Source organism: Pleurodeles waltl, chromosome 4_2 (genome assembly GCF_031143425.1).
Source record: "Pleurodeles waltl isolate 20211129_DDA chromosome 4_2, aPleWal1.hap1.20221129, whole genome shotgun sequence".
Classification (NCBI taxonomy): Eukaryota; Metazoa; Chordata; class Amphibia; order Caudata; family Salamandridae; genus Pleurodeles; species Pleurodeles waltl.
In genome coordinates this window covers 931,831,472-931,846,390 of record NC_090443.1, presented here as the reverse complement: position 1 = coordinate 931,846,390, position 14,919 = coordinate 931,831,472, and the positions used below count along the sequence as shown (strand labels likewise).

General features: G+C 44.3%; 1 protein-coding gene across 1 annotated transcript in view; it reads right to left on the bottom strand.

The window, feature by feature from the left end:
- LOC138293490 (voltage-gated potassium channel KCNC1-like) overlaps positions 1-14,919 on the bottom strand; it is an 85,689-nt gene that overhangs the window by 46,643 nt on the left and 24,127 nt on the right. Inside the window, exon 2 of the mRNA XM_069232729.1 lies at positions 9,409-9,959. Coding sequence (XP_069088830.1) covers positions 9,409-9,906 — 498 coding nt within the window. The 5' untranslated portion in view covers positions 9,907-9,959. The remainder of the gene's footprint in view (positions 1-9,408; positions 9,960-14,919) is intronic.

Here is a 14,919-nt window from a genome sequence, read left to right as displayed (position 1 = left end):
GGCCCCTGCACTGCCCATGCCAGGAAAAGGCTGGCGGTAGGGGGACTCGTAATCCCCTGGGCAGCACGGCGGATTAAAACCGCCAGGACTGAAGTGGCGGTAAACCGCCGGTCCCGGCGGTGCGCGCCGCGGTCGTAATACCATGGGAAGCACTGCAAGCCTGTTGGCGGTGCTTCCGTCGAAACAGCCCTGGCGGTTTCTTTGACCGCCAGGGTTGTAATGAGGGCCAATGTGTTCTGAACCATCTGAGTGCATTAAATTCATTCACAGAAGAATACACAGAATTAAGTGGTTACCACATGTAGTTATCAAGCCCCTAAAGTGATAACCATATGCAAATGTATCAGTATATGTGAAAATCCAATGGGTTAGTGCATCTAGAAAAGTGATATCATATCCAACATAAACGCCCCAAAGGAAGACTTTGTCCCTGCCACATGTTTAAATCAGATTTGGTGTGTGGCAAAACATGACAAATGGACACTCTAGTGCAACTCCTGAAATCCCTGAACCAAAGGATTTAAAGTAAAAAATACGAATGTTTGTAGAATTTGATTGCAAAAAAGCACACCAGAGTAATAATATTCTAGAGAAGCATCAAAGCTTGATTGATATTGAGCTAATAGATCCCAAAAGTATGTTAGACCAAGGATGACAGCAGAAGTCTGGATCAGGTCTCCATCAGCTTGCTCAGGATAGGGGCCAAACAAATGATTTACACAAATGTCTCCAGCATCCTGGAAAACATGGGGAATTCCAAAACAACTCAATGGAAAAAAAGAAGCCTGTGGAATTCTTCAAGTAGTGTAATGTAGGTTGGCCATGGGTGTGCCTATTAAAGCAGTGGGAACTGAAGTAAAACAAAAAGATGTTTAGTCTCAAAGGCTCAATGGTTGACACTGAGGTCCTAGGCCAGGAATTAGTCAGCAATGTAATGTGTCTTCAAAATGTTTCAGTTATTGAGATCTCTACAACTTCCTTTGAGACAAAGGATTTAGCCACCCCATGGTGGTGGAGAAGGTGGTCAGATCCTTAGGGGTATTTCTCCCACATCAAGGGGATCCAAATTTCTGCAAAGTATTGTCCACTTGTAGTCATCAAACTAATGGAAGGTATGATTGACCAAAGAGGAACTGCTCATGTCACTCTAGTAGAGTACATCCTAAGGTGTTTCTTATTCGGATGTTATACGAGCGTGCACAAATTTCATGACTGCTGACAAGAAAACCTCAGAAACCATGAAAGTGAGAATGGGAGCAAGTACATGGCATGAATAAAATATGTAGCAGGCAGGAGAGTCTGCATCAGTGAGGCCTAGTCTTGAGTGAACCCAGGGGTTGCCCAGCTGGATGCATCTGTTCTACCTGAACAAAGAACTAAGGGGCAGATTTAAGAGCCCTTGACCACTGCCCCATATTTACAAGGAGGATGTGATATTACTTTTTGTGGCGTTACACCTCCTTGTAAATATGGGCTCCTCCGATGCAGTTTTCTGTGTCAGAGGGGCCTGCCATGGGAGTTGCAGTGGGCGTTCCACCACAACACCCATTGCTTTTGATGCTGCCCAAGATTTACAAGAAATCGTATATCTGTGGTAGCGCCAAAAACTATTGCCACCCCATGGGAGGGGCGTTAGTATGGCAAAACGAGGGGGAATGCTTTTATTCTTCCTAGTTTTTTGCTTTTTCTATGTGTGCTACATTCTGCAGGGCACATAGAAGAAGCAAAATGCCATGGTTGATTGTTTAGGTGCAGGAAGGTGTCCCTTCCTACACATAAACAATCGTTCCAAAATTAGGCTTTGGTACTTCTATGTGTGCTGCATTTTGCAGCACATATAGAAGTGCCAAATCACCCTTATAGATTATTTATGTACAGGAAGGAAACCTTCCTGCACATAAACAATCTATCCCCTCAACACAAACACCCTTGCACTATGGTGCAAGGATGCCTGCTTTGGCGCAGGCAGCTTAATTCAGTGCCGGCGCAGGGGGAAACACAGGGGTGTGCTATATTCCTGTAAATACGGCGCATCCCTGAGTTACAAAAATGGCGCAGCGCTGCTATTTCTGGCACAGCACCGCGCTGCACCACTTAGGCATAAATCGGGGTCTAAGGCTCCTAAGAAACACTGTGTTGCAGACAGCAGAATGTGCTGCATAGGCAAGGTTGTGCAAGGCTCAGAAGGAGTGTTGAGCACCTTCACAAATAAGCACTAACCCATGTACAGAGTAAAACACTAAAGCTGATCAAAATAGACTTGTAGATTGATTCTCTTTTAGTGGAATCCCTCTGTAACACCATTATAGAAATTTCTTACTGTGTTTAGCTCAGGAGATTCCTTGCGATGGATATGGTACAGTGAACCAGAACATTGACTGCCATTTTCTCTGCCACCAATTTCCAATTATTATAAAAGAATAATGTCAAAATTAGCTTGCTTACTAAGTGAGCAAGAAGCAAGAATTAATGAAAATGCCTCTTCTGATGCTACTGACAGATGTGGGGACACATTTTAGGAGGATGTGATAAACACTGCAAATGCTGAGGTAATCCAGAAGAGGGGTACAACTAGATTACCTCAAGATCACCTTGGTAACTTGGGTATAGTGGTGCTTGTTGATACTGCCAATAGATACCCAAAAGTTGCGCATCTACGGAACATCAAATATTCTGAGAGCTTTACCCTCTACCTGGAGGAGCCCACTAACAGCTGCAAAGAAACATTCTGGAACATACATGTGCAACTTTCAGGAAATGGTGGATGGATGCACAGGAGATGGGGGGTTCTTGTGAAGAGCTTTGGCTGCAGGGACTTTTCCTTTCAGCTGCGATAACATGTACTGAACAGAACAATCAGCATGTTTTCAGCTACTAGGTGTGCTTCTCCATGTCACTTTCGGCTTCTCTAGCCCAAACAAACATTGATGACCCTTGCACTGACAGGGTTCAACCAAGTAAAGTAGAAACAGAGATTAAGCAGTCGCAAATCCTTTGCGACTTGCTGTTTGGTACTGGTGAAACCTTTGTGCATTTGGTCTCTATATACCTGCCAGGTCATTACAGGGGTCATAAGAAATAAATCTGGTGAGGCAGAGCCTATTCTGACTGTAGACTGTGAAAAGTAGTGGACCGAGTCCTAATTTTTCAATCGAATCCCTTTATGCCAAGTTTCTTTCTCTAACATTTAAAACACAGAAATATTTTGGAAATTTTAGTGAAGTGTCAGTGAACTGACAAAAGTATGTGACACAAGTGCAGATGGGAAATAGTACCTCTTCGCACAGCCACAACAAGATCCTGGATCCATGTTCATCATCAGCGCTGGGAAACCCGAGGGTAGCCATGCGCTCTATAAATTGTGTAACATAACATAACATAACATCATTGATCCGGAAGTGGGCAGATTCTTATAAAGACTAGCCCATTTTCATTCCTGTTAGGCTTAGGCAATAGTAGATAAATATACATGTAATGCAATATTGCTTTTTTCCTTTATAATTACCTTAGGAAAACATAAACACGTAGTCCTGTTGCCTTAAATTGTAATGCTTCCTTTGCACATGTATATGGCAAGGTGCACAGACATTTTACATAATTGAATTTGAATATTGTTTCAAGTTAACTTCAAATGATAAACACCCTAAGTTTCATGATTTTCTTAGGCCTGGAAGCCATTTAATTTGAGGTAGGACGTCTGTGCATTTCCCGAAACTCATAGTAAAATGCAGCCTCACTTTCAATGACGGAAAACAGATGCGCCTTTTTAGGAAAATAATGATTTTACGAATATGTTTATCTGTCTCTATCCTCAATTAAAGGTCTTTCACATTCTCTCTGTGAGAAGATCCTGCTTCCTGCTCATTAGTTTTGTTGATGAAACAGTTTCTGTCACGTTTACACTCTATAGATTTGTTTTTATAAAAAAGTGCATAAGAACCATCCAAACTTTCATCCATTTTAGCATTACATGCTCCAACCTGATTTTTGAGCAAGAGCTGTGATAGCTTGATATGTCAATTGGGACCTTAATATTTGCTTGCCTTTTGCTATTTTTGCATTAAACGCACGTAGGACTTTTAGGTCTCCCAACGTATTCCATTTTGGTTTTAACTGATGGTGCATTGTCAACTGCTCTACAATGAAAGAATGGATAATGTCTTTCTTAGCAGAAGAAATTCCACACACTGCAGAGACCTGACTATGCGGAACCAGGGTCAGGATCGGACTCTGCACAACAACACCAGGTGCCAGGGATAATGGAGAGTTTTTTTTATGGAGACTAGGGTGGACCACAGCCCAGGACTGGACCTAGTGAATTGGCAAAACAGTGTGAGCACGTTGAACCGAAATTCTAGGTAAAGTCTAACTATGTTTACTGTATATTTGCTGGGTTGCTCTTCTTAACCTATATAGTTTTGTGGCTGTCAAAGTTTTGTTAAAAAAGGATTTACACATATGTTGCCTGCGTAGGAGATGATGAGGAAAATAGGTTGTTTGGGTGGGTAGGATTGGGGTGAGTTCAGTGTGAATGTGTATGAGTGTGGATCCATGGTTTAGAGAAATGTGGCTGCATAAATAGTGTGGTAACAGGGAGGTTAGGCTGGAGCACAAAAACCCACAACAGAGCCCCTTAGAGGATCAACATGCATCAGAAAGAAGTGCTCTGATCTAGGCGCCACTGCACCTTCATGAGCTCTACCAAGTATTGACTTAATAAGGAAAAAACAAGCCAAGCGCAAGTGAATCTTTAGGTATGAGTGCACAATACCTTCTCTCCCCCCACCCACAAAATCAGTTTGAGGAAATATAAATGGGGGATCTCTATCCCATTTTCTGTTTCATCCCCTGCCTCCTTCCAAGGGACGAGCTGCAGGTACAAGGAGGGCAGACCCGTTTACTTGTTAACTGTGTGTGCAAGAACTGAACACAATGGCCCTCATTACGAGTTTGGCGGCCTTTTTGCAAGAGCGCCACAGTGGCGGCCGCCAATAGACCGACATGTAGGCGGTATTCTGACCGCCGTATTAAGAGTCACACACCTAAGACCGCCAAGAATCAACCCCAAATCCGAGACCCCCAGGAGAATCAAGGGCAGGATAGAGCTGGTTCCACCACCAGCACTGTCAGCCCGACAACATTGCACCCTCCAGGTTACGACCCACAAATCAGCACAGCGGTCCTTCCACAGCAGTGGTGCGTACTGCGGCACTCGCAACACACTCAGCGGTGCATTGGTGGTGTTGCAGTTGTGGTGGACAGAGGACCAATGGGGGTGTTGTGTGTTGTGGTGTGTGACTGTGCTGGGGCTTGCGTTTCTGGGGGTCTGTGTCTATCACAGCCGGGTATGTATGTGTGTGATAACCGTAGTGTGTACAATGTATGTGTGGGTGTGACTGTGGGTGTTTTTGTGTGCGTGCCGGGGTAGGGGTACGTGTGTGTCGCCTGCGCCACTCACACTTGATTTGTCTGTTGTATATGTGCCTCTCCCATTATACAGATGGGGACTGCCAGGGTTTACATGGTGGTGCGACCACGGCGGAAACTGTGGCGGTGTGCAAGTTGTAATCTGTCCGGTGGGAACATGGCCTCTGCTGGCCTGAAATTGCCTCCCGCCGCCCGCGGCGTCTGACCGCACTGGCAGTGCCAGTGGTTTGTTGGCTGTATTCTGTGGTGAAGACTGCCATGGGCATAAGTTGGCAAACTTCACCGCTGGCCTGTCTGCAGTATGACAACCACCGCCAAAATGAAGGTCAGCGTACCGCCAAACTCGTAATGAGGGCCAATGTAGCGAGCCTCTACCGAAAGGGACTCCTGCCCATACTATGCACCACCAATACTATTAAGGACCATGTAGGTATTTACAAAAGTGGGGGGACTTACTAAGGAGGATGGAAAGAAGTCCTTTCCGTGGTACTTTTGGTATGAGATTTTACTGTTGTCTGCTTCTCCTATTACCCTTATCCGGTCTTCACTCCTGACAACTGCCTCTTTAATGTCCACCTGTGGGGAGAGGTAACCCCACAACCGTATCCCAGTAAATTTTCCTGTTACCAAACCCTTTTTTGAATTAGTAGATGTGCCTATTCCTAACTGTGAAAGAATGTATATTATGTCTCAGAAAAATGATGGTTTCCTAGTTGCTGGTTATGATGTAAATACTCAAATTGTGAAAAGTTGCTTGCCAAATGTGGAATCTGCTCAAGTTGCAGAGCTTGTTGCTCTCACTAGAGCCTGCATCCTAGCTAAATAAAAGATTGTGACAGCGTACGCAGACTCAAGGTGTGTGTTTGGTGTTTTTCTTGTCTTTGAGCTCCTTTGGATGCAGAGGGGGTTCTTAACATTTGCCAGAACCCCCATTAAGAAAAACCTTCTAATTGTGCTGCAATTATGCAAGAAAGGGGCAGGTGTAAAGTGTGCTGTGCATCACCATTCTTACAATCATGTATCAAGAGGTAAAACCCTGGCAGATTCAGCCATAGAATGGATGCCTTGTCTAAAACATCTGATGTTGCTATCTATGTTGTCAGAACTAATTAAGTTCTGTGCCGTCACTAAAAGATTTGGTCCAATAGCAGGAGCAAGCAGAAATGTGAAAGACAGACAGCACTGTGCATGTGGTTGCATCAAAATTTCTACTACCCATCATTGCCAGGAGCATCCCATGTTGGTAGAGACAGCATAATATGTGCTGCACCAACCCTTTAGTATATGCCCATCTTTTCTTTAATTCCATAGATCAGAACTGTTGCCAGTCCTGTGCCATGTGTCTAGTTCATGAAGCCAGAAAGGATACCAAGATCACCTGTGCAACTCACCCTCCTTCACGCTGCCACTTCGTGCACCTTCAAATACATTTTATCCAGAAGCCAAGGTGTGCTACCTCCTCATGTGTTTTGGAAATTATGTGTTTATTTTCTGGAAGGGATTCATAATGACACTTGCTTTATTCTCATTTACCATGCGCATCAACTTCCAGGTGCACCAGCATTACCCCATTTGATATCAGGGCATCAAAAAGTTTAACAACCCTTTGAGTAGAGAAGCCCAAATCTTGAAATGACTGGCCCAGGATTTATGTGTGAGCACAGAAAGGAAACTGTCTCCAGTGTGTTTGGTGGAAAGCGTGACTGTGACCTTGTAGTAGAGAACATGCCTTCCTTTCAAATCACACCCTTATGAATTATTTCTTATCACTGGACTGTTGTTTCATAAATGTCAACAGCAGAGGCTATGAATATTGAATGTGTGAATCCCAACCATATCCACTGTTGCCTCTAGACTGGACTGCGACCTGTTATCCCGGATATGAAAATCCTGCAATGAGTCACTTTCATGACTACCCTTTACGGCGAAAGCTTGGTATGTCAGCTGGTTCAACTACAAGCAGGTTTGTTTCTGCCTTAGTCCCAACATATCGTATAACTGATGCTTTGGAAGAAGCAAGATGAAATGCAGAAAGCAGGGAAGAGTTTTCTAACTCGACTGCATTACCTTAAGTTTATTGTTAGATGAGCTAGATGCTCATGCTAAGATGCTCATGCCAAAATAGAATGGCAGTGGATACCATTGTAGCAGCAAAAGGAAAAGGAGTTTGTGCTGTTATAGCTTCTGAATGCTGCACCCATCTTACCAACACCTCACTAAGCACACACAAGCAATAAGACCACATGTGGGATAGTTCTAGGAAACTACATAAGCTTCAGTACAGACTAGAATTCATGCACATTTTGATCTGGACGCAGCTTGGTGGAATTTTTGCTCACTGGAGAATTCAATATACAGTTCTGAGATACCATAGGATAAGTGTTTGCATTTCCTCTAATATTTTGACCTGCTTTTCTTTTACTTTAAAAAAAAAATACCTTATAGATAACTCATTGACAAAGCCAACAGCCTGGCACTCTCATTATAGTAGCAAAACCTATTGTTTTTGCCATTCCTTCATTTAGGTATGTGCCTTGTAGAGGTTTAAGGGTAACTCTGCATAGCATTGATATTCTGACAGCTCGTTGAGGTAAATAGGAAGGGTAAACTGGGGAAGCATGTACGGCGATATCATAATGGACCTTGCAGCCTCAGTGCACAGCTTGTGCCTTTTTCTATGCACTTGCAGTGTGTAATGTCAATTCATATGACATGATATTTCTGTGAGATAGAGCTTCACGTTCAGACAGTACATTGAGCTACGTTTGCCTCTTTCAGTTTCTTAGCTGTGCTGTCAAAAGTAAATGCACTAACTCGGTCCGAGTGCCTCATCACAACCCTGGCGGTCAGGCCGCCAGGGAACCGCCAGGATTTCTGGAGGTGGTGGCGGTCCTAATCAGCCAGGACCCCTTCTCTGCCAGCGGTTTTCATGGTCGTACTACTGCCACGAAAATACTAGCAGAGAACGGGTGAAGGGGGGCTCTTGCACTGCCCATGGCAAGCACAATCACAATGTTCACTATTTGCAGACAGTGAACATTGCAAGGGTGCTGGTGCACCCTGCGCTCTACAGCAATCCAGCCGGCTCGATTATGAGCCGGTGACAAAGCTGTAGGCTGTTTCCCGCTAGGCTAGCGGGCGGAAACTCAGGTTTTCGTCTGCTGACCTAGCGGGAAATTCTTAATGGGGCCGGTGGGGAGGTACTGCAGGCAATCTCCCCATCAGGAGTTCGGAAGACGTTGTAAACCATCCACTGAACTCATAATGAGCACCCAAGTCTCATTACAAAATATGAACACCAGTGAAAAACTAACAATAATATTCAGAGCTTTGAACTCAAACTACATATGTTTTGAAAGATTAATCACTGACTGCACGTTGCTTCACATTAGAATAATTCAATGCTATAGTGTGACTCAGGCAGAGCTCTCAAGTTTTCAAAATTCCAAGAAAAAAATACTAATTATTACCAAATATGATGACATCACAGGAAGATACCTCACACAACATTTGACATGACTGGGGACATAGCAAATGCAATTCATAAACTGTTAAAGAAGTTAAACAAATATAAAAAGAATAGAATAACAAGCTTTGCAATGGATAACATATGCCACTGTCTATATTTTGCAAACTACGTTATACTCAAGTGGCACGTCCGAGCTCTGATGTGTCCAGGGCATTTTCTCCCAAGAGCTTTAAGGGGATTTACCACCTTCTGGAAGTGCTTCCTGCAGACTATTCAGCTCTTGGGATCTGCTCTGCACACAGCAGAAATTATAACAGAACCAAACTTGAAGGACTAACATTATTAACCTAGTATGGCATTCAGGCTGTTGGGAGTGAGAGCTCAGCCTGGCCTATAATATGTAAGTTTCACATGCAATAAGAGACACTGGGTTTTCCAACCTCAAAGAAATTTAGAAAGCAGTGGAATAGAGCTTGCATGCAAGTGTCCATATAAAACAAGAGGAACATCACCACAGCAGATGCAGAAGAAGGCGGTATTTTGAAGAGTGCCCAGATCTTTGGTTGACATCTTGCTCTGCAGCTGAAGTCTGTTCTTCCTGTTGAATTTGTGGTGAGAAGCCCTTTCCCATCGGTTTGATCTTTCTCATCCCAGATGTTGAAATCTTCCACATCACAGTCCTTCTCGTTCAGGTTTAGCCAACAGCAATGTGCCAGTTGTGATACATTAATCTCCCAAAACTCCAGCTCATGCACAAAGACAGACGTGCATAGTTCACTTGGGAAGTGAAGTCGACCTGTTCGGTAATATTCCAACACGTAACCAAAAACACTGGGATTTCTGTCAAAGAAGAACTCTTTCAGACTGGGATCAAAGTTGTCGGTACTAAAGGCATGAGATTCAGTGAGGTTGGCAAGCTTGGTCCCTGGGAAAGTCTTAAGTGTGCTGGAGTGTGTTTTAAACCTGACACCTCCAACGTTAATGGTTATTCTGCTGTCTGGGGCCTCCATTTTCTGCACAGTGAAATACTGAAACGCTTGATGGTCTTCCTCGTCCAGTCAACCTGAAATGTAAACAAAATGTTTTATGTTCCTATGAGTATATACCTGTGATCTAGTATATAATGAGGTATGAAAGTGATTCTTCTGACAGGACATTATTTTGAAATTAATATGTGACTGATACATTTCAAGATCAAACTCTTAATACTGCAGCGATCCACATGTAGGCTGTGAAGCAATTATCTGTCAGAACTTCAAGCAAATTTGTTCCAAAGAAGTGCTGGGCTAATTCTCAATACACTGTGCAAACCGAGGTCCAGATTTACCAATGCTTTGCCCTAGGTTTGTATTACTTTTGTAATGCAAACCCGATGCAAAGTGTTATGCCAGGATCTACTATCCAATGCAAATCAGGATTTGTGTTGCATAGTTTCCCAAAGTTGCACAAAGCTGCTTTGCATTACATGGTGTCAAGAGGGCACTCCATGGATGGTGCTTGGAAAATCAACCATGTGGTTGGATGCAATCCCTATCTAAAACAATCATAGACAAGAATTTGTGCCAGAATCCTACACCTCCTCATGGCAGCCACAATGAGGATAAATGTTTTAATTTCTCCTCCTTTTCCCCGTTCTTCCTACATGGCATGAATGGCATGTATGTGTTAAAGAAAGTTTTTGTGTTGAAAGTATGCCCTTCCAGTGCAAAACTATTCCTTATAGAACGCGGACACTCTTGCACTATGGTGCAAGGGTATTTGCCGTGGCACATGGCAACCAAAAGTGCATCAGCTCAAGGAGAGAGAGAATCAGCAGCACATCCTAATAGAGATGATGCTGTTTTCTCTCTCCCTTCCGCACAACACAGAGCTGCAACTTTAATTGCTGTGATGCGTTGTTTTACTTTTTAGTAAATATGGGCCAGAAATCATACCTAGAAGTGAAAAAAGTTGCATCTGCAACAATTCAGATCTGAGGAATTTTGTGGGTGTAAATAACACCTTACTGCTCAAAATGAGTCAGGTACCTGGATTTTCTGCAGTCGTAAGCATGCCGCTGACATCAACCGTAGAACTGCCATGGTCAGTGTTATTGGCAATGTGGTGAACACCCAGCGTTTTAATATTATAGGCATCCACTAACAGTGCAAATGCTTTTTTACACAATCGTTTGTAAGCTTGCTTCTTCTACTAGGTAGGCTTATGTGGTGCATTAAGTGTGTGACAGTGTACTAAACAACCTAGTTTTTTTCAAAGGTGTAAACAAAGATTCACGTCAAATGAGATACAAAAGGATCATGGTGAGAAAATAGAGAAAACAATTATTTTGCAGTTGCGAATGTGTGCTTTCCCTTCAACCGTGGAGTTGTCCTCCCTGCAGGTAATCCACAATTGTAGGGTTAGGGCTCACAGGTATGATTTGGGTAACTAGAAATTTTTCACACCAGCAGTAAGCCTGTCAAAGGCATTGTCTATGTAAAACGTACTCGATTCATTTTTGTAAACTAAACACAGTGACACTGGAACCTACATATCAAAATTACAACAAAGTACCTGTTCTTACTGACACCTCTGGTAGTAATGGTCCAATGCTCTTCAGTTCTAGATAGTCATCAAACCTCAGAAGCATGAATGGATACCACGCCAGGGGGTCTTCCAGTAGCAATAGTTGTCCTTCATACAAATGATTTCTTATTAAAGCAAGAGCATTTCTTTTGGTAAAGTACAAATAATCGGTGTGTATTATGTCCAGTTCTTATTCCTTCTGATGTGACTTGTTACTTAACTGCTTGGGAATTCATTTAAGTAAATCCTCATGGAAACTATTCACAACCGGTTGTGTCTTTCCTCATATAATAATTATCGACTTCTCAAGCTTTTCAAGCTTATGCTACTTCTAGTTAGATGGAGTACATATGAGAAGATTTTCACAGTGACAGTGCTGCCTTGAGACTCATTTGTAGATTATTGTGCTTCAAACCTTTTTATTGTTGGAGAATATGTCATTAATGCCTGTGTTGTTGAAGAAAGATAGCTTTCACAAAGAGTGCTGCAATGATGTCATAATATTAATAACCTGTTTTTTATAGCGTTTCAAAATGCAGGTAACCAGTTAATGTTTGGTGTGATTGGAATTGTAATGAAAAATCCTCTTTCATTGTAAAGTCAGATCTTACATTACAATTTTGGAAATGGCACTTTTATAAAGTTGGCACTTTCCTGCCATAACCATTTAGTGCCTGCAACCTTTCTCTGGGTCGCATAACTGGATGTAGCTGACTGTTCGCTCTGTGCATGCTTCCTAGACAGTCACACCCAATAGAGAGCTTAAGAGTGCCTAGATGGGCCATCACTGGCTGGATGGGAGGGCAGAGCTGGGTGCAGCCCTACTTACACTTGAATAGGCTGTGTCCTGCCTCCACACAGAGGGCTGCATACCCCCTGTAGTAGTCTGAAGCCCAAGCATGGAAGGCAGGATACCTGGGGACTTCAAAAGGGAAAACTCTAGAAGCTTCTCCTACTTCAAAGGAAGGTCCAGATAGAAATATTGGACCCCAGACACCGCTTCCTCCAGACACTTCTAGACCTGTGGATCCTCTGGTAGAAAGAATCAATCAATCAATCAACAGTTCTCGTACAGCACGGCTAATCACTGATTAGGGTCTCAAGGCCAGGTGGGCGGAGCGAAGATGTCTGGTAAGTGTATAGAAGGAGAGACGGTGGTTGAAGTATGCAGGTCCGATGTTGTGGAGGGCCTTGTAGGCATGCGTGAGGAGCTCAAAGCTGATTCGTTTGTTGATCGGGGACCAGTGAAGGTCTCTCAGGTGACCGGAGATGTGGCTGAGGTGGGGGATGTTCAGGATAAGTCTGGCCGAGGCATTCTGGATTCTTTGCAGTTTTTTTAGGAGTTTTTGGGTGGTGCCGGTGTAGAGTATGTTGCCGTAGTTGAGCTTGCTACTGACTGGGTGACCGTTCTTCAAAAGCAGGTGGAGCGTGTGGAAGCAGGAGGATGAGACTGTGTTGATTTGGCGGTTCATTGAGAGCGAGTAGTCGAGCATGATGCCAAGGTTACATGAGTGGTTGGTGGGTGAGGGGGGAGGTTCCGAGCACTGCAGGCCACCAGGAGTCATCCCAGGTGGAGGGGGTGATGCCCAGGATGAGGACTTCAGTTTTGTCAGAGTTGAATTTGAGGCTGGTGTCCTTCTTCCATGCGGCAACTGCCTGCATCCTGTTGTGAAAGTTGCTCTTATCGGCTGTATGTTCGTCGGTGAGGGAGAGAATCAGCTGGGTGTCATTGCGTACGAGACCATGTTGAGCCTGTGGTTTCTGACGATCTCTGCAAGCAGGGTCATGTACATGTTGAAGAGGGTGGGGCTCAGAGAGGAGCCCTGAGGAACTTTGCAGCTGATCTCTATAGGTTCTGAGGCGGGAGCTTGATTCCCTAAGTTCGGCCGGTCAGGAAGGAGAGGATCCACTCTAAGGCTTTGCCACGGATGCCAGAGTCATGGAGTCTTATGCAGAGGAATTGCTGTGCTGCTGAACTGCTGCTGTGAGAGACTGCTGCCCTGCTGTGCTGACCAGCTGCCTACTGCTCTCTTGCCTGATTGAGAAGGACTGGACCTGCATCTGTTGAACCCAGGAACCCAGGGCTATTTGGCTGGCCTCCTGACTAGAACCTAAGGGACTGGAGGCAAAAATCAACCTTGAACCAAGCACCTGAACTCTACCAAATGTGAGTCCTGCAAAGTGGTGCCACCCCGGTCCTGTACTCTTGGAAAAAAGCCTGAAGATGCTCTACCAGACCAATCTGTGGACCCAGCAGAACAAACGTATCACCTCTGCTATGCAGCGCAATCTCAAGGAGAACCAGTGCATTGCCTCTGCTGCAAGGGTTCTCCCAGTGCAAGATTCCTGCATCAACCTTGCAGCCTGCATAAGAGCCGCCACTGTGCGAAGTTTCACTGACGAAGGCCCACACATCGCAAATCTCTTGCCGATGGAAGCCTCACAGCTCTTCTGAACAAATGCAATACCTCAGGTGGTTGATGCATCTTCAACACCAGAATTCATATCACAAGCCTCATTAACGGGATCCCTGATGATGGCGCGGGACCTTGCATCACAGTTTTGCGGCTCCTCTGTACCGATGCATTTCCTTTGCTGCACAACGCACCCTTGATACAGGACCTTGAAACACTCCACAACCAGGATTTAAGGTGCTCTTGTTCAGTGGATCGAACTTGGTCCTTGTAGCAGGCCCAGCTGCATTGATGTTGGCCTGAACTTGTGACTCTGTCCTGGTCTGGTGCGACCAGATATCCACAGTTGTTGCTTTGTGCTGTTTGACACTATGTTCACTGACATTTTGAAAACTGCTTGTATCCAGTTCTAGCGATTGGATTTTTGCCATTTAGGTCTTGCTTTATTTATTAAAATGTACTCTATTTATGTCACAACCCCCTCTTGCACCCTTTGTACAGTGGGTCTGGCACACAGGACTGTTGTATTTCCCCTGTGGTACTTCATGGCCTCCTGTGACACCAGGATAAACACAGCTCTGGCCCCATGGTCCTACTGCACTTAACCCATTGGCAGGCCACTTCCCAGAGCAAATGAACCCATTAGAACCTTCGAGTACTGTTGTTCAATTAGTCTTTAGGTTTCCACACTTGCAAGGAATAGACGTGTTCCCTGTTTATTGGTTCCAACTGCCATGACCTATTGACTCCACCTGCTAATGTTAATTTATTCCACCTAATTCAGTTTTTTAGTTTCAACTTTCATGACCCATTTACTGCAGCTGCTTGCATTAAAGGTCAAACCCATTGGGATGACAGGTGTTCTCTCCCAGGGCCCACAAGAACATTCCTGTCTTTCATGTGAGCCATGTGCCTGTGAGGAGTCTGCCACACCCATAGAGTGTTCAAACCGCACCCACATCTCAGGTCAGTGCTTGGCCTTGTTCCTGTCCTGAGCAAGCATCATCCCTGCACTCATCTACTGAGTCGACCGGATTCCTCCAG